This window comes from Aethalodelphis obliquidens, unplaced genomic scaffold (assembly GCF_003676395.1).
Source record: "Aethalodelphis obliquidens isolate GAN/ISIS:26980383/991018 unplaced genomic scaffold, ASM367639v1 scaffold1, whole genome shotgun sequence".
NCBI classification, from domain to species: domain Eukaryota; kingdom Metazoa; phylum Chordata; class Mammalia; order Artiodactyla; family Delphinidae; genus Aethalodelphis; species Aethalodelphis obliquidens.
The window spans coordinates 67,440,583-67,468,558 of NW_020837945.1; the positions used below are offsets into that span (position 1 = coordinate 67,440,583).

The window sequence follows — 27,976 nt, forward strand, 5'->3', positions numbered from 1 at the left end:
TCCTGGCTCTGATTGATTCTGTATTTTCTTTCAGGGTGTAATTTTCTTACTGGTAACATGGAAGAAAGAGTTGTATCCACCGTAAAATGAACATAATAGTACAAACCTCACAGGGTGTTGAAAGGATTAAATGAGATGTTGCATAAATGTCCATAGCTCAGTACCACTTAGTAAGGATACTACTAAGTTTCATTATTACTGGTCTTTGCCTCTCTCGTGGGACATCTGTGAGAATATAATTGCCATTGATTATTTCAGAAATGCCTGTGGGCTTTTGCTACCTTCCTCACAAATCACTCTTTTGCCAAGGTTCTTCCCTAGAAAGGCCAGCACTGGGGCTCTCATAAGGTGCCTGTTTCTTTGTACACACTATGCAGATGATTGGTTTTAAAACAAGTCACAGCAGAATTTGCATTTCCAAACGAGAGTTGTATCCTTCAAAGTGCATGAGAGATTAAAATTCTTGTTCCTCTAATATCCCTCTACTCTGGGAACTTCCCTCACAACTGACTACGTATCCCTTTATCTCAACAGAAGCAAAACGGAAAAAGGATTTTAGTCGAATAGAGAAATAGATTTTTGTGGCTAGGCTGTAGGTTGGTTCTGAGGCAGTTCATGAATATTTCTGAGCAACAGCCAGCATAACTTTGCAAAGTGACAACACAGAAGGAATACTATCATAGGGGTATATTAATTATAAGATGATATTTTAAAGTCGCATCTTAAAGGAGAAAAAAGGTCTATATTCAGAGGCTTAAAGAGCCTGCATCCCCCTTTGTGCCCCTTTCCATTGGCACCTTGCCTGTTCACAGAGTCCTAAAGTTTCGACCCATATTTGGGATATCAGGGTTTTGGGGGGTTTTGTTTTGTTTTGTTTTTGTTTCCCTAAATCACTTTAACGATACTTTCCGGAGGGGTTGGGGGTGGGTCTCAGGCCCTTGCACACTGACTTGCAGCACCCAGAAGTGGCACAAACGTCCTGTCAGGCCCACGGTTCTAATTTGGGGTATGGAAATTGTTGCTAAGTAAAGCAAGGCAGCTATGACAGGAAGTAAAGCCTTGGCTGGTGGAAGCCTGTGCTGGAGTTCTAGCTCCACTACTCACAAAGCGCTTAATTATTTTGAGCTTCGTTTCCTCACCCGTGAAATGGGGGGACCCGGCCCGACTGGCCTCACGGGACTGTGATGAGGGCTGGAGCCAGACTGAGAGTGAGAAGGCCCTCTTAAGCATCACGCCCAGAGTCCCTCCCCTGCTCTTGGCACTCACTGGTCCCGTCCAGCTCTGCAAGAGGGGTCTCACCACGCCCAGAGGGCCAGCGGGGCAAAACAGAGATGAGGGACCCTCCGCGGCGGCAGGTGAGGTGGCCCGTGTCAGCCTGGCTGAAGGGTCCCTTCTGCCCGCGCCCGACCCTCAGCAGGAAGCCCCAGGCTCACCGAGCGCCTCTCCACACTCCCTTTTTTCCTGCCATCCTTGCCTGGGGTGACATCCAGCGAGCGGTAACTGGGTGGCTTCTCCTCAGGCCAGTTTGGGGAGCGCGAGCGGCGGCGGCGGCGGCGGCGGGGCCCCCAATTCCGGGGCTGCCTCTCCTTCTCCTCCTCCTCCTCCTCGGAGCTCCAGGAACTGAGGCCGGAGGGCAGGGGAGGGGAGTAGCTGCGGTGCCGGCGCCTCTGGTGTCCCTGAGCGCTGCCCCGGGGGCTGGGCCCGCGGGCTCTCTCTGGGAAGCGGCTCCGGAGACGGGGGCGGTTGGGCGGCCAGCGGGCCTCGCTGGACGAGGGGCCGTCGCTGAGGCTGTCCCTGTCTGACCAGGGCATGGGTGACCCGCGCTGCCTGGAGCTGCGGTGCCTTCCGCTCCGCAGTCGGCCCAGCTCCCTTTGCTCCAGCGCCCAGCGCTGAGGCTCCCGGTCCCGGTGCTCCTGCTGGAAATCAGAGTAGCGGTGCTGCCTTCTCCCCTCCCTCAGATCCCAGGGTCCGGGGGGAGGCGGGGGGAGCCACTGCTGGTGGGAGGAGTTGCTGGTCCTCCGCAGAGACGGCAGGTCTCTGACCAGCGGGGGCAGGTGGATGATTCTGCGTTCCACGACCTCAGAGCCCAGGGAGGACAGCATGCTGCGGGGATGGCCAGATCTGCCTTGGAGGTCAGCCGGCAGAGGCTGGGCTGGGTTGAGGTTCCGCAGCTCTTTCTCCAAATACTCTAGGACACCGTTGGTGATGGGAGGGTGAGCGGTGGTCATCTCTGGGAGGCTGGATCGCAGGGACAAATCTGATTGAAAATAAGGAAAAGAACATGCAGAACTGCTGATCCAAAACACACTCCTCAGAATCAGGGCACCGAAGTGCCACCTTATTAGCATGCATCTACCCCCTCCCATCCTCAGTCGTAAAGATGTCCACCATATTGGTCATGAAGGCCCCAATGCAGCCCATGCTCCTACCCTTGCCCTTTACCCTCTCCCACCCCAAATCTCTGGCAAGGTTTACCTCGCTGCAGCAGTGGATTCATTGGATAAGATGAAAACTGGGAGCTCCTGTCCGCCCCCCAGTACAGGGGTTTTTCGATCATCTGAGGGCCTAGGGCCTGAGCCTGCTTCATGTTGCGTTGGTGGGCCATGGCTGCAGGGGGAAAAGGAGAAATGCAGACCCTCAGCCAGGGCAAGGCCCACACCTCCCACTTCACTTCTCTCCACCTAGCAGCCTTGCCAAGAGGCCACTTTCTCTCTTCGAAGTTTATTGTGACCTCTCTCGCATGGGTGTAAGGGAAGTAGTGAATCAACTATTCCTTTGGCAAGGAGCTGGGAATAAATTCCCTAGCCAACACTGCAACTCCTGCACACTAGGAAATATAATCTTAAAACCTGACTTCCTAGTCTTGAAAACATTTCATTGTTCTGCCCATTTCCAAGGTCACCTAAAATGTATAGGTAGATGCATAGGTATTAGCAGGCAATGAAATTTCAGGCCATAGGCCAAATATAGAAGGTACAGATGCAAAGGGCTCAGAGGAGGCTGTTAGTCAGGGGCTGCTTGGGAGGACTGCCTGCTCAGAGTGGAAAAAGAGGACGCAGGTGCTGAGGTCAATGGGCAGAATTACTGGTAAAGGGAGAGGGACTGAAGAACGTTTCTAGCTGGTAATGCCAGCCCTGGGTGGGAGAAAACCAGGGGGAAGAAGGCAGAGAATGCAAAAAAGTTGAAGTGGATCCTTTCAACTCTTCTCCTCACTTTATTAAGTATTGGGGTTTTCCCTAAGTAGGGGGAATCTCTAATGGGTGGGGTAGAGGCAGAGAAGGGAGAAGGGAAATACCATTTCCTTTCAGGGCAAAGAAAATAATAGAAAAAAGCAGCACAAGGGATCCATAGAAATGTTTCTCCAGTCCCTTAGGTGCAGCTAGTCTGAAGCACACAACCCACAGCAAGTACAAATTAAAAACAAACACATCTAGTTGTTTTTGTTCATGAATTTCTATTTTGAGGTAATTGTGACCAAGTGCACATGTCTCCCAAGCTCCCTGTCTATCCATGCATGTAGGAAATGTACTTGTGTGCTTAAGTGCAGGAAGTGCCTGCCAGCCTAGCACTCTCACCTCCTCCTGGGTTTCCCAAGCCCAGTGGCCACCCCTAAAGCAGCAGGGCTCTGCCAGAGGCTTCCTCTTACCACAGTAGGAAGAGGTAGAAGACAGACATTCTGGACCCAGCTGCATAGGTTGGGAGATTTGCTGAGGCCAGCAGCTAAAGGGCCATCAGGAAGGCTACCCAATGGCTCTAGTATGAAACCAACTTCCAGCACAATAGGAAGTGGTTTCAGCCAAGCCCCCCAAAATGTTTGGAGCCCCAGCCCTAATGGTGAGTCACAGCCCAGCATGGAGGAAGTCAGATGCAAACTTAGAGCAGCTCACCCAGCTGCCACATCTTCATGCCAAAGGACAGCACTCCAGACCCTCTAAAGATAGGTTCACTTGCTCAGCACTTTCCTCTCCCTCTTGCTAATAGGTGCCTCCCCCAGCTCCCTATACACGATATCTTCAGCACACACAATGCCCTCCTTAATATGCGCCAGTCACTTTACATGAGCTAACTAATCCTCAGAGGAATCTCTTAATATGAGAATCAGATGAGGAAGTTAGGCTTACAGAGGTTATCTTCCCAGCCCAATGTCCCACAGCTGATGACTGGCAGAGGCAGCATGTGACCCGGTGTCTGTCTGCCACTCAAGCCTGTACTCTTTCTGCCAAACCACAGAGTCCCCAGACTCCTTTATTTATGTGATAAAGCAAAAAAAAAAAAAAAACCTAAAAACAAAAAAAAACCCTTCTCTAGTGGTAGTGCCTCTCTTTATTTCTCTCCACTCAGCACCACACCATTCAAAACCCACTTCAGACTAACCTCTGCTTCCAAGGCCTGGGGACATCTGATTCCATTGGGAACAACCCTACCCACCCCCTGCCCCTCTGACTGAATCTTGGTTTCCTCCAGATGATACCATTCCCCCTTTGGGCCACTTCCTTCTTCAACTCCTCCAATTCAATAGGAGGGAAAAGGAGAGTTGGGCTTAACTCCTTGCTCCCCAAATGACTTTTTAATTAATGGGACCCCCTGCAGAGATGACTCCCTAGAGACCCTTCCAGATCCTCCACACGCTTTCCTGTCAGATTTTTACATATTCCCAAGATTAACACACCTGCTCCCTTCTTAGCTGCCACAAACTTTTCCCCAGGGTCCCTCCCTTCCCTGATGCACTGGAACTGATGAGATGGGAGTGGAAAAATACAGCCTCTGAGCTTCTCCCTTGCCCTCCTCTCCCTGGAAACAGCTCCATGGGGAAGTCTAGGCTATCAGGTGTTTCTATTGCTCACCTAATGGGGAATCAGGTAATAAAATAAGAAACATGGAGAAACGAACAAAGCTTCAAGACTCCTAATAAGTTATCTCTGAACCTCAGTGGTGTAAAGTCTGCCTTGGTCACCTTTAACGCGCTAGTTATATATACAGACTCCTGGACCCTGCTCGCAGACTGACCTTCAGTCTAATACAAGGTAAGAAAATCCATGTTTTCAACAAGCTCTCTGATTTTAATGCAGGGAGTCGAACTGGAGTTGACTATTGTGGATTCTCAACAACATTCTGAGAATTATGGTCCTCAGGGATAGGTTAAACACAGGCTTTGAGGGTCACGTGGACTTCAACTTGAATCCCAGCATGTATTAGCTGTGTAAGTTTGAGTGAGTTTCCAGAGTGTCTGAGCCCAATCTCCTCATATCTGAGCTGGGGATAATAATACCTACTTCACAAAGTTGTTGAAGTTAAATGAGGTAATGCCTAATAGCTCATGGCTCTCACTGTTACTGTTAAAATAAGTCAGTTCTTTCACCTCAGATCTCATAGAAGACAAAAAGTACACATTTGGAGACTAGACCACCAAAAGCATGTTCATCCTCATTTCTGAGGAAAACCCAGGGCATGTTCTTTAAGAAGACCCTTTTGTGGCAGAAATAACACTCAACACCTCCCCTCCTGCAGAGACCTGCAGCCAGCATCCTCTGTGTGCATCACCCATGGTGCCCCTGAGGACCTCCAACTTCTTACTATTCCCTACCACCCCCTCCCTGCCCTTACAGTGTGTTCTTCGCCCTCTCTGACCCATGGTCACACATTCCTTTTTTTTATACATATACTGGCAGTATACACAGTATACCAAATTGACTGGCAGTCCTTCCACTGACATCCTCAGAAGCATCCTAGAATCTCATGCCCCTTGAATTTTTGCCATTTCAGCTTTAGGAAACCACCAGTCAATGCTTCCTGGGCCCACACTGGCTGCACAGTCAGGCAACTGACCTCATATAACCCTTCTCGCAATGTGCGTAGATCTCCTTGACTGATCTAGCGACCCTGCTTCCCTCCTCCAGAGCAGCAGTTTAAACTTCTCATGTCTTCCCCTCCCTATGAACTTTCAGCTAATGACATGTCTTTGCTGAGGAAGAGGAACCAGCCCTGGACATGGAATCAAGAGATCTAGGTCTAGTCCAGGGTTCATCACTAACAAGCTGTGTGTAACTGTGGAAAAGTCTCTCTAGGCCTCACTTCCCTCAGCTGAGGGGATGGGGAGGTGGGTGGCATAGATCAGAGATTCTCCGTGTGGCCTATAGCCCACTGCAGGGTGCACCTAGGGGTTCTGTGGGGAGGAGGGTCAACAACCAATCTAGGGATGGAAGTTGTCGCTCCAGTTCCCACGGAAAAAAAATAAGATTCAGTGTCAATAACTTTTCTTCTTTAAGTGCTACTGTAGGTTGTTTACTAGTACTAAGTGAATTACCAAGGATGACTAAACTTAGGTGTCATTTTCATTTTTCTCCTCTCTGGTCCTCTGTTAACTCTCACTGGAAAGTAGGAGCAGGCTGGGGAGGGGGGCTGTGGTCTCGGAAGCTCACGAATCACTGGCATCGTTCTCGAAGCTGCCTTTTGCATCTAGAATTTTGATGTGCTGAAATTGAGACAGGCTGGTGTGAGCTCGCTCCCTCAGCTCCTTCCCTGACACTTCAATCATCTTCCAGGTGTTAACAACTTCCTCTCTCTCTTCAGAGGGCAGGCTTCCTTTTCCTCTTCTGTCTAAAGGTAATCCTTTCACTGTAAGCCTGATGTCTCTCCCACTGGCTCCATCCCTTCTGAGTCATCGCCTCACTTCACAATGCTTCCCTTCACTCTCCTTCTATTGGCCTTGGTTCTCTGCCTACACATATGCTTAGGGTTACCTTATTCTAAAAAAAAATCAACGATCACATACACCCTCCTCCCCACCCAAGAGCTTTCCTTGACAACTCCTGCCCCCTCTATGTAATCTCCTCTTATCACCAAATTTCTCAGGACAGACTCCCCAAGTGACTCACTTTGAAAGTGATCTCATCTGCTCAAGTTCAGGGATCTTTTATTTGTGGCCCGCATTTCTTTATTTTACCAGTTCTTCTAAATGACCTCTAACCACTTAGGAGAAACCACTTTCTCCCAGAACCTGTTTATCAGCTTACTGACAGTGGATACATTTATCGCTTGTGCTGACTGAGTCCCTAGCCCTGACTGTTTTGAGTACCCCACAGACCTAGGGATTCCAAGAAAGTATCTTGGGAGAGTTTCTCTCATCTCAGTCTGCATATTTTTGCTCCAGTGGCAGTGACTTCTACGTGGCATCTCTCCCAGAGGCCTCTGAACGGTAGGGAGCTCCGTGGCCCAATATTGAGTTCTCTGCTATTTTTCTTCTCTTGAAGGAGTTCATTGGTATCTCAGCCAATCCCATAGTGATCTACACAGATAGGTCGTGGCAGCCTCTCACGTGGGAAATTCAGGCACTCATAAGTCAGATAATCATGAATACGACGCTGCACTACTTCTGCTACTTACCAGCTGTGTGACTCCTCTGACCTTCAGTCTCCTCATGGTTAAATAATGATGATACCTGCCTTCTAGGGTTGTGAGGATTCAAAAGGGAAATATATGCAAAGGGCCCACACACACCAGACATCCAATAAAAGTTAGTTCTCTTTTCCTGTAAGACAGCAACCTCAGAACATAGGCCTGAAACTAGACTCAGACCACTGACCTTCTTGACCTTGTAGATTAGGTTTTGTTTCTGTCTTAACAACCAATTTCTTTTTTTTTTTCTTTTAAAAGTTTTCTTTTCAAATGGACCAAAATGATAAGAGTGGTTATATCTGGGTGCTTAGATTAGTCTTTTCATTTTCCTACATTTCAAATTTTCGACAATGTAATACTTCACTTATATCATCAGGAAAAGGAAATGTTACTTTAAAAACAAAAAAACCTCCTTCCATTTAAAGCTGTTGATTCCATCTCTTTAGTAAGGAAAGATCTTTGTAGAATAATTCTTTTTCTTTTGCCTTCACCAAATTTTTTATGGCATGTCACAATTCTGTTTTAAAAGGTCAAACTTAAGCCCAAAGAAAGATCACATTAGAGCAAGATCTTCTTCTGCCCCCTCTTTCCTTTGTCTAAAAATGAGGCTCTCGAAGTGTGGCACCCAGACTGGCAGAATTGCATCACCTGTGAACTTCTGAGAAATATAAATTCTCAGAGCCACCTAAGACCGATTAAATCAGAAACTCTGCAGATGGAGGCCTCCAGGAGATTCTTAAGTTTGAGAATCCCTGCTCCAACACCTCTCTCTACTCATCTGTTCTTTTCAAGTCATCTTTGAGAAGTGGCCTTCTCTCTCACAGCTCTATGCAAATCACTCCCTCCAGCCACCTCGTGTCCAAGCAAGGTCAGTGCTGGGAGCAAATGCTGGAGCACAGGCACATCAGGGCCACTGATATGTAGGCAGAGACACCTGAACGAAGCCTTAGGCAGGCTAGGAGGTGAACAGGCAGAAGTCCTCCCACTTTGCTCCATAGCTTCCCTGAGCATAATTTCCTGGGCTGAGGCCAAAGACCTCTGAGCCTCTGACGGGAGAAGGGCATGGAGGAGAACCTGGAAGAACCCAAGGTTTTGACCTGGGCATATGAAATGGATCTGTCTGGGGCACAAGGCTCCTGCACCACCCCACCGCACTGCTCGTCCGTCCCCTCTCACCTTCCTCGGGGCAGCAGCAGCGGTCGGGACAGCAGGGGCAGCGGACGTAGCAGCAGCAGTACTGAGGACAGCACTGGCACCAGCACACTCCAATCAGCAGGAGCAGAAGGAGGGCCCCCAGGATGATCAAGATCACTGTCAGCCAGTCTGCAGGAGAGAAGCCGAGCAGGGATTGAACTAAACATGCAGGTGCATGCTTCAGGTTGTAACATTGTAGAGGTCTGATCAACACAGCTCTTGAACTATAGGTTAAAGGTGAGCAACATACAGGCAAAAAAAAAAAAAAAAAAGTTTATCTTTGGTAAGGGAACTTCAGAGGCTGGCTACCAACAACAATAACCTAGGCTTGCGTGTTTCTGTTTTTCTTTTTTTTCTGTATGTAAAAGTGTCACAGCGGAGTGGCCGAATAGAAAGCTCCAGGAGCACTTACGCAGGACAATGAGCTTCACTTCCTTATCTGGGTCTCCTGACGTGTCCCCTGGAGCCTCAATGGTGCAATAATACACTCCATGGTCCCACCACATCACTTCATTAATCACAAGATCTGCTCCTGCAACAGGGGAGGGGAAGGTGCCAGTGGTTAAAGGAGAGGGATCTGATCTATGGTCGCTTCAAGTCCCCAGCATTGTACTTCCACATCCCAAGAGGGCCTCTCATAGTTCAGAGAAAGGCCTCAATTCCTTCGTTTGAGACTCTCTTCTTTCTCCAAACAATATAAAGGTGGCAGAACTTACCATTCATTGAGCCCTACTAGGTACCTTGAAAGGATTTGGGATACATCACCTCATTTACTTCCCAAAACAACTCTAAGTGGGTGAGGTAGAGATTACCGGCTATCTCCCAATGCCTATTCTCCCCTTCTCTCATGATCACAGAAGTTTTGGTCATGTACATGGCCATCCAGAATAAAATCACTATTTCCCATCCTCATTTACAGATGGACATGGACATGTGACTCAGTTCTGGTGGACACAATATAAGCAGAAGTGTCACATGATGGCTCCCAGGAACTTTTTTAAAAACAGTTTAGGAACTTCTTTGCCCCTTTCTTCTTCAACTCTGTTATCTGGAAAGCAAATGTGATGGCTGCCATCTTGGACCATGAGGAAGGAGATGACATTCTTGGTGAGCTGGAAGGAACTTGGGTACCTGAGGACATAATGGAACAGACCCACCACACTAGTTCTTGTCTGTCTACCTCCAAATTTATACATGAGCAGAAATAAACTTCTTTATTGTTTAAGTCACTAATATTTGGGGCTTTTGCTTACTTGCAATCAAACTTAATCCTGATACAGTGGGTAGGATTATTAGCTGCATTTCAGATGAGGAAACTAGGACTAGAGGAAGCTAGAACAGAGAGAGGTAACAGAGGTAGGTTCAAACTCATGTCTCTGCCCCAAAGCTGGTTCCCTTAACCACCAAGCTCTACCGTCCTCTCCTAACTGGGTGGAAAACTCCACAGCCTGGATTCCTCACAAGCTGGAAACACATACTTCTGAATCTTGAAAGGATAGGTGAGATGAACTTGAATAATAAGTAAGGATGAAATGCCAATATTTTAAGAGTAAAGCTTACTCAAGAAAAGAATTTCAGTTTTCATGAGCACCAAGCATCTACCCCATTAAGATAGGTGAATGTTATGTTCACATTTAGTAAATGTCACAAATGTTCACTAAAGACCTTTTGTGGGTCCAGCACTATATCAGACTCTATGGAAGGTCAAACAAGACCTATCTCTGTCCTCAAAGCGCTTAAAGTCCAGTCAAAGGCATCAGGGCAGCTCCCACGTCCCTGCTACTTCAGCCACAGTAAGTACCAGAGGACACCTTCAAATTCTTAAAGACCTCAGTTAAAGACTTGCTCCTGCTCAGCTGGCAGTCGTAGCTGCAATTCTTTATTATCTCTTTGTCAAGAAATATTTACTGAGGAAATGAAACAAACATGCAAGGTCACGCACCATTGGAGCTAACTTCGACTTCTGTTTCCTTCTCTTTCTACGTCAATCCCTACGGTTTTTTCCTACCCCATGATTTTCCAAACCCACTGCCTTTCCCAGAAACAAGCTTGCCCCAGACTTGGAAGAATGGTGAAAGTGCTTAGGAAGAAATTCCCCCTCCAAGGTTAATGTGTGTTATAAATCTGCCCCAATTTTATTAGAGGCATAAGGATTATTTCAGGGATGTCAGAGTAATGAGGACATTCAGATATGTTAATATTTTAAATTATCCAAGAACTGATTTGACAGGGTCTTCTCAAATGATGCAAACACAGGCATAAAAGTATCAGAAAACAAGGGCTCCAAGAAGTCACAACAAGCCTGAGGTTAAAAATTAAGACCAAGGGGAAATACCGTTTTCCCATGGGAGTAAGAAGGAGGCAGAGTTTGACCCAAACGTGGTTGGGAGGGGAAGTAGTAGACAGTGCTGCGCAAAATTAGAAAAAAAGACGGCAAATCAGGGACTATACCCTATGGGCACTTTCATCCTTCAAAAACTGTAAAGGAGACTTTAAACTTTGAGGTCAGATCGGAGCTAATTCTGTGGGCTCTGGAGAAAGCAGAGTCACCCTGAACCTCTGAGGATGCACCTAGAAACTGGAAAAGGATAGATGTTCCCTAAGGCTGAGCATTCAAGGGTTGACTTGGGAAGGTCTGAGGTTGAATGTAAATGGATCAGACTTATGTATTATAGCCAAAGTATTATACACAAAGGTGGAAGCAATTTTTAAACTGGCTTGATCTACCTCAACAGTCATAGAATATTCACTGATTTCCTCACATTGTTGCTAAGAGTACCCTGAGTGGCCTTCTAGGTGTATTCTCCCACTTTTTTTTTTTTTCACTTTCAACCAGCCAATATTTATGTAACACTGCACATAAAGCTCATTGAAATACGCTCTGAATTCTGTGCCAATAATCCATTGCAGCAGTCCTGGATTATAAGACAGGAATGTGGGGCACTGACCCATCCATTCAAAAGTGTTGAGTGATCATAATTGAAGTTTACTGCACACTTAATGTTTGCTAAGTGCTTTATACGTATTATCTCACTTAATCTTGACAACTCTCTATGAGATACGTACTACGGCAAGTCCCATCTTACAGAAATTGAGGCTAAAAAAAATGGAAGGGACTTGCCCAAGTTCACACACCCTGTAAGTGCAGAACGGGGACCAACACCTGAGTCTGACTCCATAGCCGGGGCTGACCACTACTCTCTGTACTCCCACAAAGAATGCATATGCTTTAGACATAGCTCTCAGGTATCACATTTGATACTCACTTTGGTGTGGGGAGACAGAGGCCATTATGCCCATCTTTCAGATGTGGCAACAGAGGCCAGAGAAAAGAATGGATCTGCTGCTGGTCACTAAGCAAGGGAGTGGAAGCATGGGGGCACCCACCCTGTCTTTTGATTCTAAGCACAATGCTCTTTCCTCTACCAATGGAGGGCGAGGGTCTAAGGTGGCCATCTACTTGGAAACCCCTATTTCCTTAGATTTGGGCAACAGAAGTAGCCAGAGGGGAACTCAGGGGCCTGGGGTTCGAGCAGGCCCTGAGAACAATCTGTGGAAGGAATCAAGGGAGCCTGAGCCACACGTTAGACCTGCATCTTGGAAAAGCAAAGGAAATCACCCACTCCCTGACCTTTAGCCAAAGCTGTAGGATGTCTTCTTGCCTGAGACCAGCTTCCAGGGTAATGACTTCAGATGGTATATAGCACATTCTGTGTATTTGGCACTTTCCTCAAAAAATGAAAGTGACCAAGTAGACCATCAGGCAGCAGAAAAAAAGGGGAAATCCCCACAGTGACTCAGACCTCTGGGCCTGGTCTACACACCTCTCCACCCCCAGTTCCCTGCTGCCTCCACACTCACGGTTCTGGATGGTGATCTTGCGCTGCCGGTAATCCACCCCCAGCACGGGCTCGTTCTGCCCCCGCCTCTGGGCCACGATGCGCACCTCCCGCTGGCTGTCATTGCAGTCATTGGATGGGTCCTGGCCCAGGGATAAAGCCGCCTGGTATGCTGGGGAAAGAGTACATACCTACGTCACACAGCAGTGGGGAATTCCCATGAAGAAAGGTGCCCTTAGTGGTTTCTGGAGCAATGAATGTTCTCAATTTTTCCCGAGCCTATGCATCCCCACGAAGATTCTGGAGTGGGGATCTGAGATTCTGCATTTCTAATGAGTTCCCAGGTGACACCAATGACCCACACTTTGAGCAGCAAGACTCCAGACCCCTCTAATAGGCCATCATTTCCAAATCCTGACTGCATCCCCATCTCCCCCCGCCCCAGTTTCCCTTGCCTCATTTTCAAAGTCACTCCAGAATCTGCTCCCATATGGTTCATCCACCTGCCCTCACAATAAAAGTTTTGAGAGCTGTTAAATCTGCTGATGATAAATGCCTACTAGCCGGTCCCTCCTACCTTCCCACTTAATGCAGGCATTTTAAGAGTAACCCCCAGGAAACAATGCCTCAATTTAGAGAGGGGTGTTTTGGGGACAATGTCAGGCTCTGTGGGTGGCTCAGACAGTTAGGTTTTGGAGTTCATATTGTAAGATATTAGGGCTAAAAAAGGTAAAGCTGATGTCTCCCCTTGCTTTTCCTCATCTCAGGAAGCTCAGTTCCTTCCTGTGAACAGGGTATCTACTTCTATTCTCCGAATATCTAACGGTTAACTGTCCCAGGCTGGTGGTGGGGATCAGGGTTCCTTTGTTTCTTGAGAGAGGCAGAGGTGGGCAGCTAGGGAAGAGCTTTGGTTCCAGACAGCAGGACTGACGTGAGTAGGGCAGCTGTTACTGAGAGGCAGGACTTGGCTAAGCATGGGGAGAGCTGCACAGCACTCAGGGATGTCCAACAATGAACAGGCTGCCTGTGGCCAGGGAGCTCTCCAGCACTGAGAGTGTTTAGTCCACAGAGGACTGACTGTCCACCAGGAAGGCTGGCTCTAGAAGGGAGTGTGGCAGTGGGCGGGAGGCTCACAAGGGACCACTCCTCATGCGTCATTGGGGGGCGGGTAGGAGTCTTCTTGTCTGCGTTCGGAGGAGGTGGGGGTGATGAGAGGCAGACCTACATCCTCATCTTAGCGCATGGGTGGGCAACCAGGAATGAACTAGGAGTCACAACTTGCTCTGCCTTTTATTTAAAGTCTAAGCTGCCTTCATTTATTTTAGAACAAGGTGAGACATAAATTTTAAAATAAATAAATATTATGTGACCCTGAATAAGTTATTTCATCTACCTGGCCTCCGTTTGTTTATCTATAAAACGAGGGGACAGTATTAAGTGATCTTTCTGGCTTCTTCTCACTATAAGGATTTGTGATCCTAAATAATTCCTACACCCTAATGGCGGTACTTCACAGAAGGAGAGCAGGGGGGAGGGATGAGGGCACTCACATGCAGAGTAGTAATCAAAGATGGGGTCCTTGCAGAAGGACTTGAAGCGCCACGTCACCACCACATCCTGGAGCTGGGCAGAGGTGGTGTAGTCACATTTGAGAACGACGGAGGCAAACAGGGTGACATAGCGCTCCGTGTGCTGGACTGTCACCAGCAAGGACACACACCCTGCAGCCAAGAGCAGGAGACAATGCTGAAGGCAGACCTTAGGTAGGTCTCTAAGGGGTGACCTACTTCTATTCATGGGGCAATAAAAGCATTGCACACAAGCAAACACACCGCCTGACTGGTTGGGAGCAGCTCACAAGCTGTCTGTGTTCTTACTTAGCCTGGGCAGGGTTGGGACGGAAACTGCACAGAAACCCTGGAGGAGATGGAGGAGAAAAAGAGCAAAAACCATGACTCCCAAGGTGCTCCCAGTCCATAGGGAGTGATAACACATCCAACAATGATAAAGAAACGATATTAAAAGAAGGCCATGGGGCTTCCCTGATGGCGCAGTGGTTGAGAGTCTGCCTGCCGATGCAGGGGACACGGGTTCGAGCCCTGGTCTGGGAGGATCCCACATGCCGCGGAGCAACTGGGCCCGTGAGCCACAACTACTGAGCCTGCGCGTCTGGAACCTGTGCTCCGCAACAAGAGAAGCCGTGACAGTGAGAGGCCCGCGCACTGCGATGAAGAGTGGCCCCCGCTTGCCACAACTAGAGAAAGCCCTCGCACAGAAATGAAGACCCAACACAGCAAAAATAAATTAATTAATTAATAAACTCCTACCCCCAACATCTTCTTTAAAAAAAAAAAAAAAAGAAGGTCATGTATGTACTGGAGTGACTTTGCTAATATATATAATTTTTCATGTCACTTCTCTTCTTAAAATGTTTTCCCATTTCCCTAAGGATAAAGTTCAACCTCTGTACCCTGGCCTAGGAGGCCAGTCACGTCTGCCTTCAGCCTTTCTCTGTGGCCTCATCTCCCTTCATGCCCACCCCAACTTGGGGCTTCAGCCACTCCGGACTTGCCTCAGTCTTTCCCGTGCTAGGACTGCTGTCTTCCCCAGGTGCTCCCACATGCACATCTCTTGGCTGGAGCACTCTTCCACATCACCAGCTGCCACTCCACTCCCTTCACCAGGCTAAGTACTACTTCTTTCTTAGGTCTTCAGCTGCACCCTTACCTCCTCAAGAAGCCTCCTCTGACTACAAGTCTGGGAGAGGGGCTTTCCTCTGTTTTCCCAAAGTGCCTCATCCTACCCACAGGCAGAGCATTTCACACTTCTGGGGATGGCCTGTCTACTGTAGGCTCTGAGAAGGCCAACTGGGTTTGCCTCTGACTCACTGTTCGAACACAAGAGCCTCATACTGTGCCTGTCACCTCCTTGGCACCCAACAAATGTTTGTTGAATAAATGATAGAATGAATGACCAGTGAAACTTGGCAGTTCAACTGGTCGACATAAGCATAAAGAAAATAAAAAAATGATCAGACTGTGACAAATTTTATCACGAAAGACTTGAAGGAACTAACAATTTTTCTTTTTACTTTTTAAAAACTTTCTCCCCTTACCCTCCAAATCTACAGATATACTGAAAGCTCCAAGTGTGTGTTGATGAGGAACCAGGTGGCACAGAAATGTCAGGTGGGACTCTGACATGGTCAGAAGTCCACACATAACCAGCATCTTCAAATGTTCCTATGTCAATATGGACTCTAGGCCAAGTTATAGCGGCCTTCTCATAGGAGGTTTAGTGTAGAGCAGTAGTATTCAAACTTGAGCATGCACCACCGGGAGGACTCGTGACAGCCCAGATCACTGTCAGCAGGAGTTTCTAATTCAGTAGGACTTGGGTGGGACCCAAGAACTTATATTTCTAACAAATTTCCAGGAGTTGCTGATACTACTTTGATGGGTACCATACTTTGAGAACCACCGGTGTAGACTAGCTAAAGTAAACCCAGGCTTTGGACTCAGATACGACTGGGTTCAAATCAAACTGTACTACTCACTTGGACATTGGACAAGTTATTTACTCTCTCTGAGCTTGTGTTTCCTCAGCTATGAATGGAGATTATAATAGTACTAACCTAATCAGGTCCTTGCAAGAATGCAATGAGATAACCCACTCCTGGCACTTGGCATGGTACCTGGCAAGGTGCTGGCATATATGCTGCCATGTTAGTGACACTGTATGAGTCTTTTTTCCTTTTTTCCCTAATTATGAGGGCCAAGGAGAAAGGGGTTCAAGCTGGGAGTCCCTCCAATAGAGTTCTCAGGTAGAGCTACCTTCATTTTGACTAACTCCCATAAACAAAATAAATACAGTCACCCCTGTTATAGAGCAGCTGGGTGAGCCTGGCTCAACGGCCAGAGCCACATGGTTCTGGGTCCTGCCTCGCCTTCTGGACACAACCCTCATAAGACAGCCACCATGGTTTGTGATGGCCACCAGCAGCCACTTTTCTCATGTCCACAGAGAAGTAGCAGAATGTTGCTTGGGACAGGCTCTGGTCCCCAGAAATGACCTGAGCCATCTCCAGGGCTGGGCTGTAATGAGGATGTGCCAGTGACAGCCATGCTAGAGAGAGGGTCTGCAGCAGTGTGGGGGAGACCTGTGGGTGGGAAGCATCATAGAAGGAAGAGATTTAAGCTAGACCCTAAAACCCAAGTAGGATTAAGATGATACGTGAGGGCTTCCCTGGTGGCGCAGTGGTTGAGAGCCCGCCTGCCGAAGCAGGGGACACGGGTTCGTGCTCCGGTCCGGGAAGATCTCACATGCCGCGGAGTGGCTGGGCCCGTGAGCCATGGCCGCTGAGCCTGCGCATCCGGAGCCTGGGTTCCGCAACGGGAGAGGCCACAACAGTGAGAGGCCTGCGTACCGCAAAAAAAAAAACAAAACAAAACAAAAAAAAACCATGATATGTGAAAAATAGGGAAAGGGCAGAGAGACTCATTGTGTCAGGATGGAAGAAAGGAGTGAGCAAAGGCCCTTATCAGGAAGGGGCAGTTCCTTGGAGAACCTGGAGGGAACCAACCCAGCTGGTGCCTCTGGCTTTATAGACAGAGGATAAATAAGGCGAGCTGGTTGTGGGGAGTAGGAAGTGGGGAGGTGGGGTGGAGTGTAAATTGCACTCCAGAGTCTATTTCCAGTTAATGGATAATCACTGAAGGCTTTCCTGAAGAAGAGTAATAAGGTGAAAGTGATGTTTTTAGGAAGATGGATAACTTCCTTATTTAGTTGTGAATGGAAAAAGAACATCACTTTGAAAATAAGCCTTGAGGAGTTTGGGGGAAATAGCTGCTGTCTCTACTAGCTGTAGTGTTCCTGGAAATCAGTCCAATCAGAATGGAAGAGCTAATGACTAGTATCTCAAGCCTAACAAGGATTATTTCATAATCTGATTTTTTATTTTTGCTTCTCCACCTTCACCACCTCTTTGGTTTTTTTCCAGAACTGACCTGAAGTAGGCCTTGGAGCTTTTACCCAACACAGCTTTAACTGCATACCAGAAGCAGCTACAGGTAAGATTTGACAATGAATAGGATGGCACTATTCACTACAGAAACACTAGCTTATTTTGTTCAGTAACACACATGGATTGGAATAGAGAGAAAAACATTGAATTGTGGTGTAAACAAAATCTTAGGTTCACAAAGCACTTTCAAATATTTTCATTTACTCCCTAAATATGAGCCCTGGGAGGAAACAAGTTGTGCCGGTGCATACACAGCAAACTAGGATTGGATAAGGCAAGTGGCTTGACTGTGGTCATTCATTTTCTAAGGGGGTTGGAGCCAAGATTCTGCCCCTGAGCAGTCTCTTGCCACTCTACCTGGCTATTCTTTAAATAAAGGAAGATGTTTGGTATTCAATAGCTTGCAAATAATCAGAGCATGGGGCCAGGCTACATGAGCAATAATTAATATACAACGGGCAGCAGTTACTCTAATACCGTGACTAATAAACTACATGTTCTTTATTTTGCTGAATGGTAATTCAATACAAATGACAGTTTATTCAAAGGACTCCAGTCAACATTATTTGTATAGAGGTGGAATATCTGCAGGGGGGTAGTGCAGGTTTGCTGGGAGTCAGAGAGGGTATTTGGTTGGAGCCAGAAGTTGCTCTGGGGTAGCTTTGAAGATGGCTGAATCTGACACCCTGAGGCAGAAGAATGGGGACAAGGGTGATCACCTTCATTACCAAATGCGCACTCAGCTTCTTTTCCATGAATGCTCTTGTTATGGACAAAGCACACGTGGGGTGACTTGACTCACCTTTACCAACGTCAGCACTGGCTTTGTTGCCTGGTATTTCTCTTTTATCCTCTCTTTAATTTCATGCCTTACGTGAACTTCAAGCCTTGAAATACGCCAGGTTCCCACATATCTGACAATATTGAACTCATTCACACTCCCTCCAGCGGTCTGTTGGCCCTACAGCATCCTGTACAGCTCCCAGACCTTCACCCCTCGCCCACCCTCACATGGAGAGTGGGGGAGAGTCTCAGGCCAAACGGTACCGAGCAACCAGCAAACGCTTCTCCCTTCTTCTCAGCTGTTGCTCTGGGTTTCAGCATCTACTGTGTACCAGGTGATGTACATACATCGTCTCTAATCCTCACAAAATTCCCTAGGGTGGGGTCAGCCCTGCTCATATCTGTGGGCAAAAGTTCAGAGACTGTAATAAACCAAGCCCTCTCAGCCTCGGGATTTGAACTCGGGTCTTGCTCACACCAAATCCAATCTTTCCCAAGAAGGCAAGCCTGACTTTCCAAGTAGAAGTCAGGCACTGGACTCTCAAAAAGCAGGAGGAATTTCCAGATTGGGAGGAAGAGAGAAGAAGTAGCAAGACAGACCATTTCAAAGGCAGAAACCTCCTGTCTTTTCCTTTAGCCTTTAATTTCTCTGTAAAACTAACCACACTGGACACGCACACTACTAAGCAGGTAAAGTTTTCAAGAAGAGACTAAGGGCAGCAGAATCTGGGCTGAAAATATGAAGAGATTCAAAAAGATAAGTGTCCTGTTTATATGTGTCCTGGTTGCATCCTTGCTCTTTTAAACCTGGTACTACGGGCTTTCAAATTCTTAATTTTTCTTTCTGTTCTTAAATTCCCTTCATCCTGTGGCATCTCCTTCTCCCCAGTTCATCACCATCTAATTGCCTAGTTGTGTCTATAATTTTCTCCTGAAAACATGAATTCTGGAGACTGATTTTCTGAGTTCAAATTCTGCCTCCACTCCCCTGCTCGCTAAAAGACCTGACAAGTTATTTCCAAACTACAGTTGTTTCTATATATGCAAAATTGGGATGATGATAATCCGTGCCTGATAGGGTAATAGTGAGGGTTAAATGAGATAAATATGTCCAGCATTTAGCAAAGAGCCTGGCACATAATAGACACTCAGTAAACAGTAGCTATTACTTGTATCATTTGTTCTTATCTTGCCCACTTCAAGAGGTTGAGAGCAATTGAGAACAGCATGCAAAAACATTTTGAATGAATTAAAATGATACAAATGTAAGCTATCATTACTGCCTTCTCTTTGCAAAATGAGTTAGTGCATTAAAAGCTTTTAAAGCTGCGTCTTACCTGGCAAACCCATTCACAGTTTGTCTCTGTGAAAGAGGAAGGGAGATCTGTAAGGGTGGAAAGGTAACTTCAGATGAGATAGCAGAGCTCATGGGAAGGAGGGAAGGAGAAGGGGATTCTCTGTTTCCCACCATGAGGTACTTTCCAAGACTACGCTGCTAAGCAGAGTGGGGACTACCATCCCGCGTTGAAGTGGAAGGTAAATATACCAATTAAAAAAAAGAGTATCTTTACAACTAAATGCCATGTGTTCCCAAATAGATGCAGATCTTTGCACATTTATTTATTCAGCCTGTCTTCCCTGTGTAGTATCAGAGTGGGCAAGATGTTTTATAGTTTCTAGAACATATTATCCATACAGTACAGGGATACAGATACAAAAGTTTTTTTTCCTTTTAAACTAAGAATTCTTTTCAGGGGACTGGATGGCATTTCCCCTCATTTCCACGTGAAAGGTCTTGCTTGGAAGGGAGTGGCAGGCAGGGAGGAGAGCAAGGTCTTTCCCAGCAAGGGGCAGTGGCCTAATGGTGCCTCCAATGGAAGGTCTTGATTCCTGTTTTTCAGGCACCCAGTCACCTCTGCTCCACTAATCAGGTTAACAAAAAGTACACAGGTTTAACCCTATCAGAGTTTATGTCAGGGCAAGCTATCTCCCCAAGTATATTTACCATCAGTATTTGTTACATTTCCTCAGATAACAGTGCAAACAGAAGAGGAATCAAGGGGAAGAGGGCCTGGCAATGCATGGACAAGAAGTAAGGGACGGAGAGAGCAAGGAGAGGAGAAAAGGGGAGAAAGAAGCAGGTTGGGGCGGGGGAGGAATTATGTCTACGTATTGCACGTTTAACAAAGGTCTGGGGGTGCTTCTCGACAGTTGTTAGGCTTGGGGTGGCAGAAGCCTATGACTACCCTCGGGAGGAAACTGGTAACTACTGAGCACTTCAGTGTTGGTCAGCATGGTATTGGGGGCTTCATTATGCAGTACGTAGTTTAACCTTGGCAAACCCCCATGAGATCAGCCTTATTTTTATCTCAATTTCATAGATGAGGAAAATCCTCAGGGAGATTAAGTAACTGGTTTGAAGCCACACAGCTAGTAAATAGTGAAACTAGATATAAGCGTATACCTCTAAAATCCCAAATCCTACAGTTTCCATTGTACCACCTGCCTTCTGGATAAGTTTCCTAATGGTGGAGGTTTAACCCTTTAAGAGACATTCACAAATTTATTTTAACCATTTTGTAGAGAAACCCCTTTCTTCCTTTTTTATTTATAAGATAAATAATAAGAAACTTCAAACAATAGAGAAGGGTATAAAGTAAAATGTTCATCCTTGCTCACTATGAACTCTACTCTCCAGAGGCACCATAATTTGGTGTCTACCCTCCACATCTTTTCCTACACGTTTTTTTTTTATTAAAATTAATATTATGTACATTGACCTGCAACTTTGTTTTTTCTTCAAACTAATGAGATATCATTATATTCTATCTCAGTATATATTGATCTAAATTTTAGTGGCTGCATGAAAATTTGCTACATGGATGAACCATAATTTACCCATTTTTCTAATGATGGGCATTTAGGTTGTTTCTAATATTTCACTATTACAAACAATGCTGAAATAATTTGTCGAAATGAATACCTTTATATTATATAAAGTATCTCTTCACATGCATGCTTTTATTCTAGTAGGATGTATTTCTCAAAGAGAGAGTGCTGGGTCAAAGGGGATAAGACTTTTATATTTTAATAGATAATTCAGGAAAGAAATTTATATTCCCATCAACAGGGTGTGACACTCCCATGTTTCACCACAATCTTTCCAACAGGGGAAATATCAATCTTTAAAAATTTCTTGATAAACTACTAGGTGAAAAAAATAGCCCCTCAGGTGGTTTGAATTTGATATCCTTTGGTTATTAGGGGTAGAGGACAACAAGACCTAGTTGAGAGGCAGATGCTTGGGGTTTCCCAAAGCCAGACGCTCAGTGTCTGTGACTCAGTGACTCATCTGTGTCCCCACATGCTAATCTCAGAGCACATGCAAATTTAAGTCTCACCACAATGACAAATTTCTGTGTGCCCTGGGCCTTCAGGTCACTCATTCACTCATTTATTGAATACCTACTAAGAGCCAGAAGCTGTTCCAGATGATGGGGGTAAAGTAGCTAATGAGAGAGACAAGGTCCCTGTACTCTTGGAACTTATACTCTTGGGGAAAGTCAACAATACATAAGTAAACGGATAAGCAAGGTACCTCTGGTCATGGCTAAGCTTTATAGGATGGCTTAGAAACTGGTAGAGTTTTGAATAACAAATCCTACTACTGTACAATAAGAGCCAAGAAGACACACGGGTCCAAATCCTCCTCATAGCTCTTCTTGGTTGTTTCAGAATCTAAATCAGACCCCAAATCTAAATCCTATTCCTTCTGTACAAACTTGGGCTTCTTCCCTATTTCCCATCTCAGTGAGTGGACAAGACTGAAAACTAGAAATCGTCCTTGACATCTCTTTCTTCCTCACTCCATATAAAGTCTATTATCAAATTGGGTTTATTTGTCTCCTAAGTATTTCTGGAATCTCTGTCTCTCCATCATCACCGTCACCCTAGCACAAGCTACCATCACTTCCAGCCTGGATACTGCTTCAGCTTAACTGGTACCTGCACATACTCTGGTTTTCCTCCACGTGGATTTCACACCCGTCTCCCAACTCTTTCTCCTTAAATATCTCCAAAAGCTGTCCATTGTTCTTATGATAAATACAAAGCCTTCCACCATGACCCATGAGGCCATGCATATCTTGTTCTACCCATCCCCGGCCTCCTTTCCACCACACGTCCAGTGGCTTCCTCCTTTCAGTCACACTGATATTCTTGCCACCTCTCATTCTCACTGAGCTCCTATCCAGCAGCCTTGCACATGCTATTCATTTGTTTGGGATGATCACCCCTCAGCTCTCAATGTGAGCATCATTTCTCCAGGGAGGGCCTCCTGAATGAGCAAAATCCATCTATTATATGCTCTTGTGGTACCTTGTATCTCTTTCTCATAGTCCCTATCATAGTTGTATTTCTACATTTGCTTGTATTTCCTTTAGACCATAAGCACCATGGGGACCAAAGCCGTGTCTGCTTTTGTTTGAGAGTACGTCTGGCACATGGTGTGCATTAAACCTTTGCTGAATAAACAAATAAATTCATACAAGACAGGCTAAGCTGCTTGGAACAAAGTTTAAGTGCTCTGAAAGTACAGAAAACAAATGGTTAAAGTCAACCATTTGTAATATGGCCAGACAAAAAGCAAGGAAGAACGGTGTATGTTGGGGGGAGAGGGGGTGCAAGAGCACGCTCACAGTAGTGGAGACAAGGCTGCCCATGTTAGTGAGGCCATAATGAGTGAGGCTTGAATTCCAAAGAGCTTTAATCCACTCATATAAACTATGGGGATCTAGTAGATGTTCTTGGAGGACTCAAGTGAAGGTGGGAAAGATTAATCCAGGTAGGCTAACCTATCATCTGGGTAGAGGTTGGTTGAAACTAGGCAGAGAGGTAGCAGGCCTAGAGGCAAGGAGATGGTTAAGATGCTGGGATTAAGCAATAGCACATGGTGATTAACTGGGTTTGGGAAATGAAGAAAGTGTAGAATGCTTTCCTCTGACCCCACCTTACCCTAAGATTTGTAGATTGGAAGATCCAGAAACGAGGACTGGAGAAAGACAAGACATGATCAGAGTCTTCCTAATTCTTAAAACACACAATCTTATTTCTCCCCTAAGGACTTCAAATAATGAAATAAAGTATTAGGCTGAAAGAAACTTAGGCAGACAGTACAGTAATTACCCAGCATCTCATCCCACTATACTGTTGTTGAGGCAAGAGGTTTAATAATTAACATCTGGTTATACCTCCAGGAGGTAGTCAATTTCTATTTCTACCAGGATTCAATTAGGCAAAACAAACCTGCTCCATGGTATGAAATAGGTGAAAGAGCAATGGACTAAGAGTGAGGACGCCAGGGTTCCCGTCGTCCCAGCTCTCAAACCAACTCCACTGTGTCAACTTGAGATGCCTGACTTCCCTGGACACAGATTTCCTTATCTGTAAAACTGGCTGGGAGGAGAAGACAAGGACTGGGAGTGATTTCTACTTGTGTTCGCAGAGCACTGGGGTTCTGGGAGGTACTTCAGGGAGCCTCACGGCAGGGGGGTGGGGGGCAAGGGAGGAGTCGAGTGGACAGTCCCCTATCCAACACCTGAGAAGCTCTACTTTTTACTATCTACTGTATCAGGGACCAAGATGTCATTAGGTTTTCAGTATGATCCCAACCTTCACCCCAACCACCAAGGGGAAGCTCCTGGTCTAGATGCTAAGAATCTTGTCCCTTAGAAGTCAGCTGTCTGATTTCCTAAAGAATAATATAAGTTGATAGCTACGTGGATCTATAAGCTAACACCCCTCTAAGATCTTTTTAAATATTCACAAAAGCACAAACAACACACAACCTTTTAGAATTTGGCAGTGGGGGGGGTGGGGGTGGAATCTAAACTTTTCATTCCAGGAATAAACTTTGAGATTGGATGAAGGTAACCAGAGCTATTAGCCAATAATGCAAAGAGCTATAGGAACTTACTTTAGCCTTATCTTAAGGCTCTGTTTTAAGCAGCAAATATCACTTGTGTGATAAAAAAAACTTCTTTCTTTTTAAGGAAAAACAGTTTGGAGAATTACACACACACAAAACCCTCTGACAATCCATCTCTCCACAGCTCCAAACATAAAGACTCTGGTAACTTCACAGGACTTCCTGACCTCAGAGGCTTCATCGAGGCCCCAAGCCACACCAACTAGCCAGTACCCACATCTGACATAATCTCTTTCCTGACCCACACTTCGCAACTGCAGAAACTTGGATGCTAATCAGAGAGCTGGGTTGACTTTTCTTTAGAAACAGAAGAGAACAAGGTGACAGACCAAAATGAATATGTTCTAATGCAGGGTTTTCCAAAGTTCATACCTCGGTTTGCAGTGGGTCTTGAGAAAATCAACTTACTGGATTTTTCTATTTAATACTGTTAATTTGGGGATTACGTTCTATGAATTTAAATGTTATTAAAGTAATATTTAATGTTAATTTGTTATTCTTTTATCCAACATAGTAACTGGTTTTGTGTGTGTGTGTGTGTGTGTGTATACCTTTTGTTCCTATTTTATAAATCTCATATATGTGTGTATATGTCACAATGTAAACTGTATTTCTTCCTGGACTTAGGATCTTTCCGTGTTCAGCATTCTTTGCTTCTAAAATGTGTCACGCAGGTAGGCTTCCATTTAACGAATGCCAGGCAAATACAGCAGTCTGTATTATTTGACCACCTCAGTATCCTGGCTACTCACACTGCATGGTTGGTTCGTGAACACCTGGAGCTCCACTTTCTGAAGTCTGTCCATTTAGCAATTTGCTTACTTTAAGAGTATACCCTTTAGCCACCAGAAAACTACTAGAGCTAATCAATGAATTTGGTAAAGTTGCAGGATACAAAATTAATGCACAGAAATCTCTTGCATTTCTATACACTAACCATGAAAGATCAGAAAGACAAATTAAGGAGACAATCCCATTCACCATTGCAACAAAAAGAATAAAATACCTAGGAATAAACCTACCTAAGGAGGTAACAGACCTGTACTCAGAAAACTATAAGACACTGATGAAAGAAATCAAAGATGACACAAACAGAAGGAGAGATATACCATGTTCTTGGATTGGAAGAATCAATATTGTGAAAATGACTATACTGCCCAAAGCAATCTACAGATTCAATGCAATCCCTATCAAATTACCAGTGGCAGTTTTTACAGAACTGGAACAAAAAGTCTTAAAATTTGTATGGAGACACTGCCAAAGCAGTCTTCAGGGAAAAAAATGGAGCTGGAGGAATCAGACTCTCTGACTTCAGACTATACTACAAAGCTATAGTAATCAAGACAATATGATACTGGCACAAAAACAGAAATATAGATCAATGGAACAGGATAGAAAGCTCAGAGATAAACCCACACACCTATGGTCAACTAATCTATGACAAAGGAGGCAAGGATATACAATGGAGAAAAGACAGTCTCTTCAATAAGTGGTGCTGGGAAAACTGGACAGCTACATGTAAAAGAATGAAATTAGAACACTCCCTAATACCATACACAAAAATAAACTCAAAATGGATTAAAGACCTAAATGTAAGACCAGACACTATAGAGCTCTTAGAGGAAAACATAGGCAGAACACTTTTTGACATAAATCACAGCAAGATCTTTTTTGACCCACCTCCTAGGGTAATGTAAATAAAAACAAAAATAAACACATGGGACCTAATGAAACTTAAAAGCTTTTGCACAGCAAAGGAAACTATAAACAAGATGAAAAGACAACCCTCAGAGTGGGAGAAAATATTTGCAAACGAATCAAAGGACAAAGGATTAATCTCTAAAATATATAAACAGTTCATGCAGCTCAATATTAGAATAACAAACAACCAATCCAAAAAAGTGCAGAAGACCTAAATAGACATTTCTCCAAAGAAGACATACAGCTGGCCAAGAAAAGCTGCTCAACATCACTAATTATTAGAGAAATGCAAACCAAAACTACAATGAGGTATCACCTCACACCGGTTAGAATGGGCATCATCAGAAAATCTACAAAGAACAAATGATGGAGGGGGTGTGGAGAAAAGGGAACCCTCTTGCACTGTTGGTAGGAATATAAATTGATACAGCCACTACGGAGAACAGTATGGAGGTTCCTTAAAAAACTAAAAATAAAATTACCATATGACACAGCAATCCCACTGCTGGGCATATACACAGAGAAAATGGTAATTCAGAAAGACACATGCACCCCAATGTTCATTGCAGCACTATTTACATTAGCCAGGTCATGGAAGCAACCTAAATGCCCATCGACAGACGAATGTATAAAGAAGATGTGGTACATATATACAATGGAATATTACTCAGCATAAAAAGGAATGAAATTGGGTCATTTGTAGAGACGTGGATGGACCTAGAGACTGTCATACAGAGTGAAGTAAGTCAGAAAGAGAAAAACAAATATCATGCATTAACACGTATATGTAGAATCTAGAAAAATGGTATAGATGAACTGGTTTGCAAGGCAGAAATAGAGACACAGATGTAGAGAACAAACGTATGGACACCAAAGGGGGAAAAAGGGATGAATTGGGAGATTGGGATTGACATATATACACCAATATGTATAAAATAGATAACTAATAAGAACCTGCTGTATAAAAATAAAATTCAAAAAAAAAAAGAATATACCCTTTGGTTATAATCATTGTGTTTGAAAAATGTTGAGCGTTCAATATTCTTCGTAAAAATAGAACAGCTTTTAAAACATCATGCTGGTGATTTAAGGATTGGGTTTTATACCCTAATGGGATTTTTGTCTGTAAGGCTTCTTTTATTATTCTTTTGACCTAGATGACTGCTGGCTACAGAGTCCTAATTCTGAGGATGGGGTGCCCAGGGTCAGAAGTGGGAATTAGGAGTTACAATTAGGAATTGTAAGAGTGGTGTTTCCGCCTCTATCAATTTGGCTTTAGAGACCAAGGAGTGCCTAAAGAGCAGGAGGAGAAGCCCAGAGGCTCCTGGCTTCTTCCTTAGTTGCACCTGTTTCGGAAGGGCCTAGGCTAATAAAAGAAGAAAACAACAGGTTCCCACAGACAGAAACTCGATTCAGTCCCCGCAACTCCTGGCGCCCGTGCCAAGAGCCACCTGAGCGCGGCCCGGGCCTCCGCTGTCCTGCCGGTGGCCAGCTCTGCAAGGCCAGGCAACAATGGCTTCCTCTCCCCTTGGGCCCCTGGTGGGACCCATTTTCCCACGGCTCACCTGCTGGGAGCCAGGTGAAGAGCAGCAGCCAAGGTGCGGGCAGCTCGGGGCTCATTCCGGCCCTCTCCGTTCCCTTTCAGCTCAGGGGCTCCAGGGACACTGTGTCTGTCTTCATCAGCGGCCGGTTCAGGGCGCACCACTTCTCCTAGGAATCCCCCCGCTTTCCGCTCACTGCGTGCGGCGCGGCGGGAGGACCGGTCCGGCTCCGCGGTCAGGTACCGCCCGGCTCCTGTCCACCTGGGAGCTCCCCGCGGCTCCGCCTCCCGCTCCGCGCGCCGCCGTTTCCTGCTCCGCCCCGGCCCTGGCCCGCGGCCACCTTTCCTGCCTGCCACCGCCCCGCCCAGGCAGGCTGCCAGGTGATTCTCCTCACCGAAACACCATCTCGTGCCACTCTCGCCTCCCACCTATAAGAGCCTGTTACCATTTTCCCCAGAAGTTCTTGGGAAATCTTACCCCTAGCAAATTTCTCCCTCACTCTTCGTAGAATTAT

General features: G+C 45.7%; 2 protein-coding genes across 2 annotated transcripts in view; one reads left to right on the forward strand and one right to left on the reverse strand.

The window, feature by feature from the left end:
- SLC15A2 (solute carrier family 15 member 2) overlaps window positions 1-9,818 on the forward strand; it is an 84,503-nt gene extending 74,685 nt beyond the window's left edge. The window contains exon 23 of the mRNA XM_027106159.1: window positions 9,509-9,818. Within this exon, the coding sequence (XP_026961960.1) occupies window positions 9,509-9,526 (18 nt within the window). The 3' untranslated portion in view covers window positions 9,527-9,818. The remainder of the gene's footprint in view (window positions 1-9,508) is intronic.
- ILDR1 (immunoglobulin like domain containing receptor 1) overlaps window positions 1-27,700 on the reverse strand; it is a 39,091-nt gene extending 11,391 nt beyond the window's left edge. Inside the window, exons 1-7 of the mRNA XM_027106180.1 lie at window positions 27,487-27,700; window positions 13,979-14,149; window positions 12,451-12,600; window positions 9,002-9,121; window positions 8,572-8,718; window positions 2,476-2,607; window positions 1,434-2,257 (exon numbers count right to left, since the gene is read on the reverse strand). Of these exons, the coding sequence (XP_026961981.1) occupies window positions 1,434-2,257; window positions 2,476-2,607; window positions 8,572-8,718; window positions 9,002-9,121; window positions 12,451-12,600; window positions 13,979-14,149; window positions 27,487-27,541 (1,599 nt within the window). The 5' untranslated portion in view covers window positions 27,542-27,700. The remainder of the gene's footprint in view (window positions 1-1,433; window positions 2,258-2,475; window positions 2,608-8,571; window positions 8,719-9,001; window positions 9,122-12,450; window positions 12,601-13,978; window positions 14,150-27,486) is intronic.
- Between the last annotated feature and the right edge of the window lie 276 nt (window positions 27,701-27,976).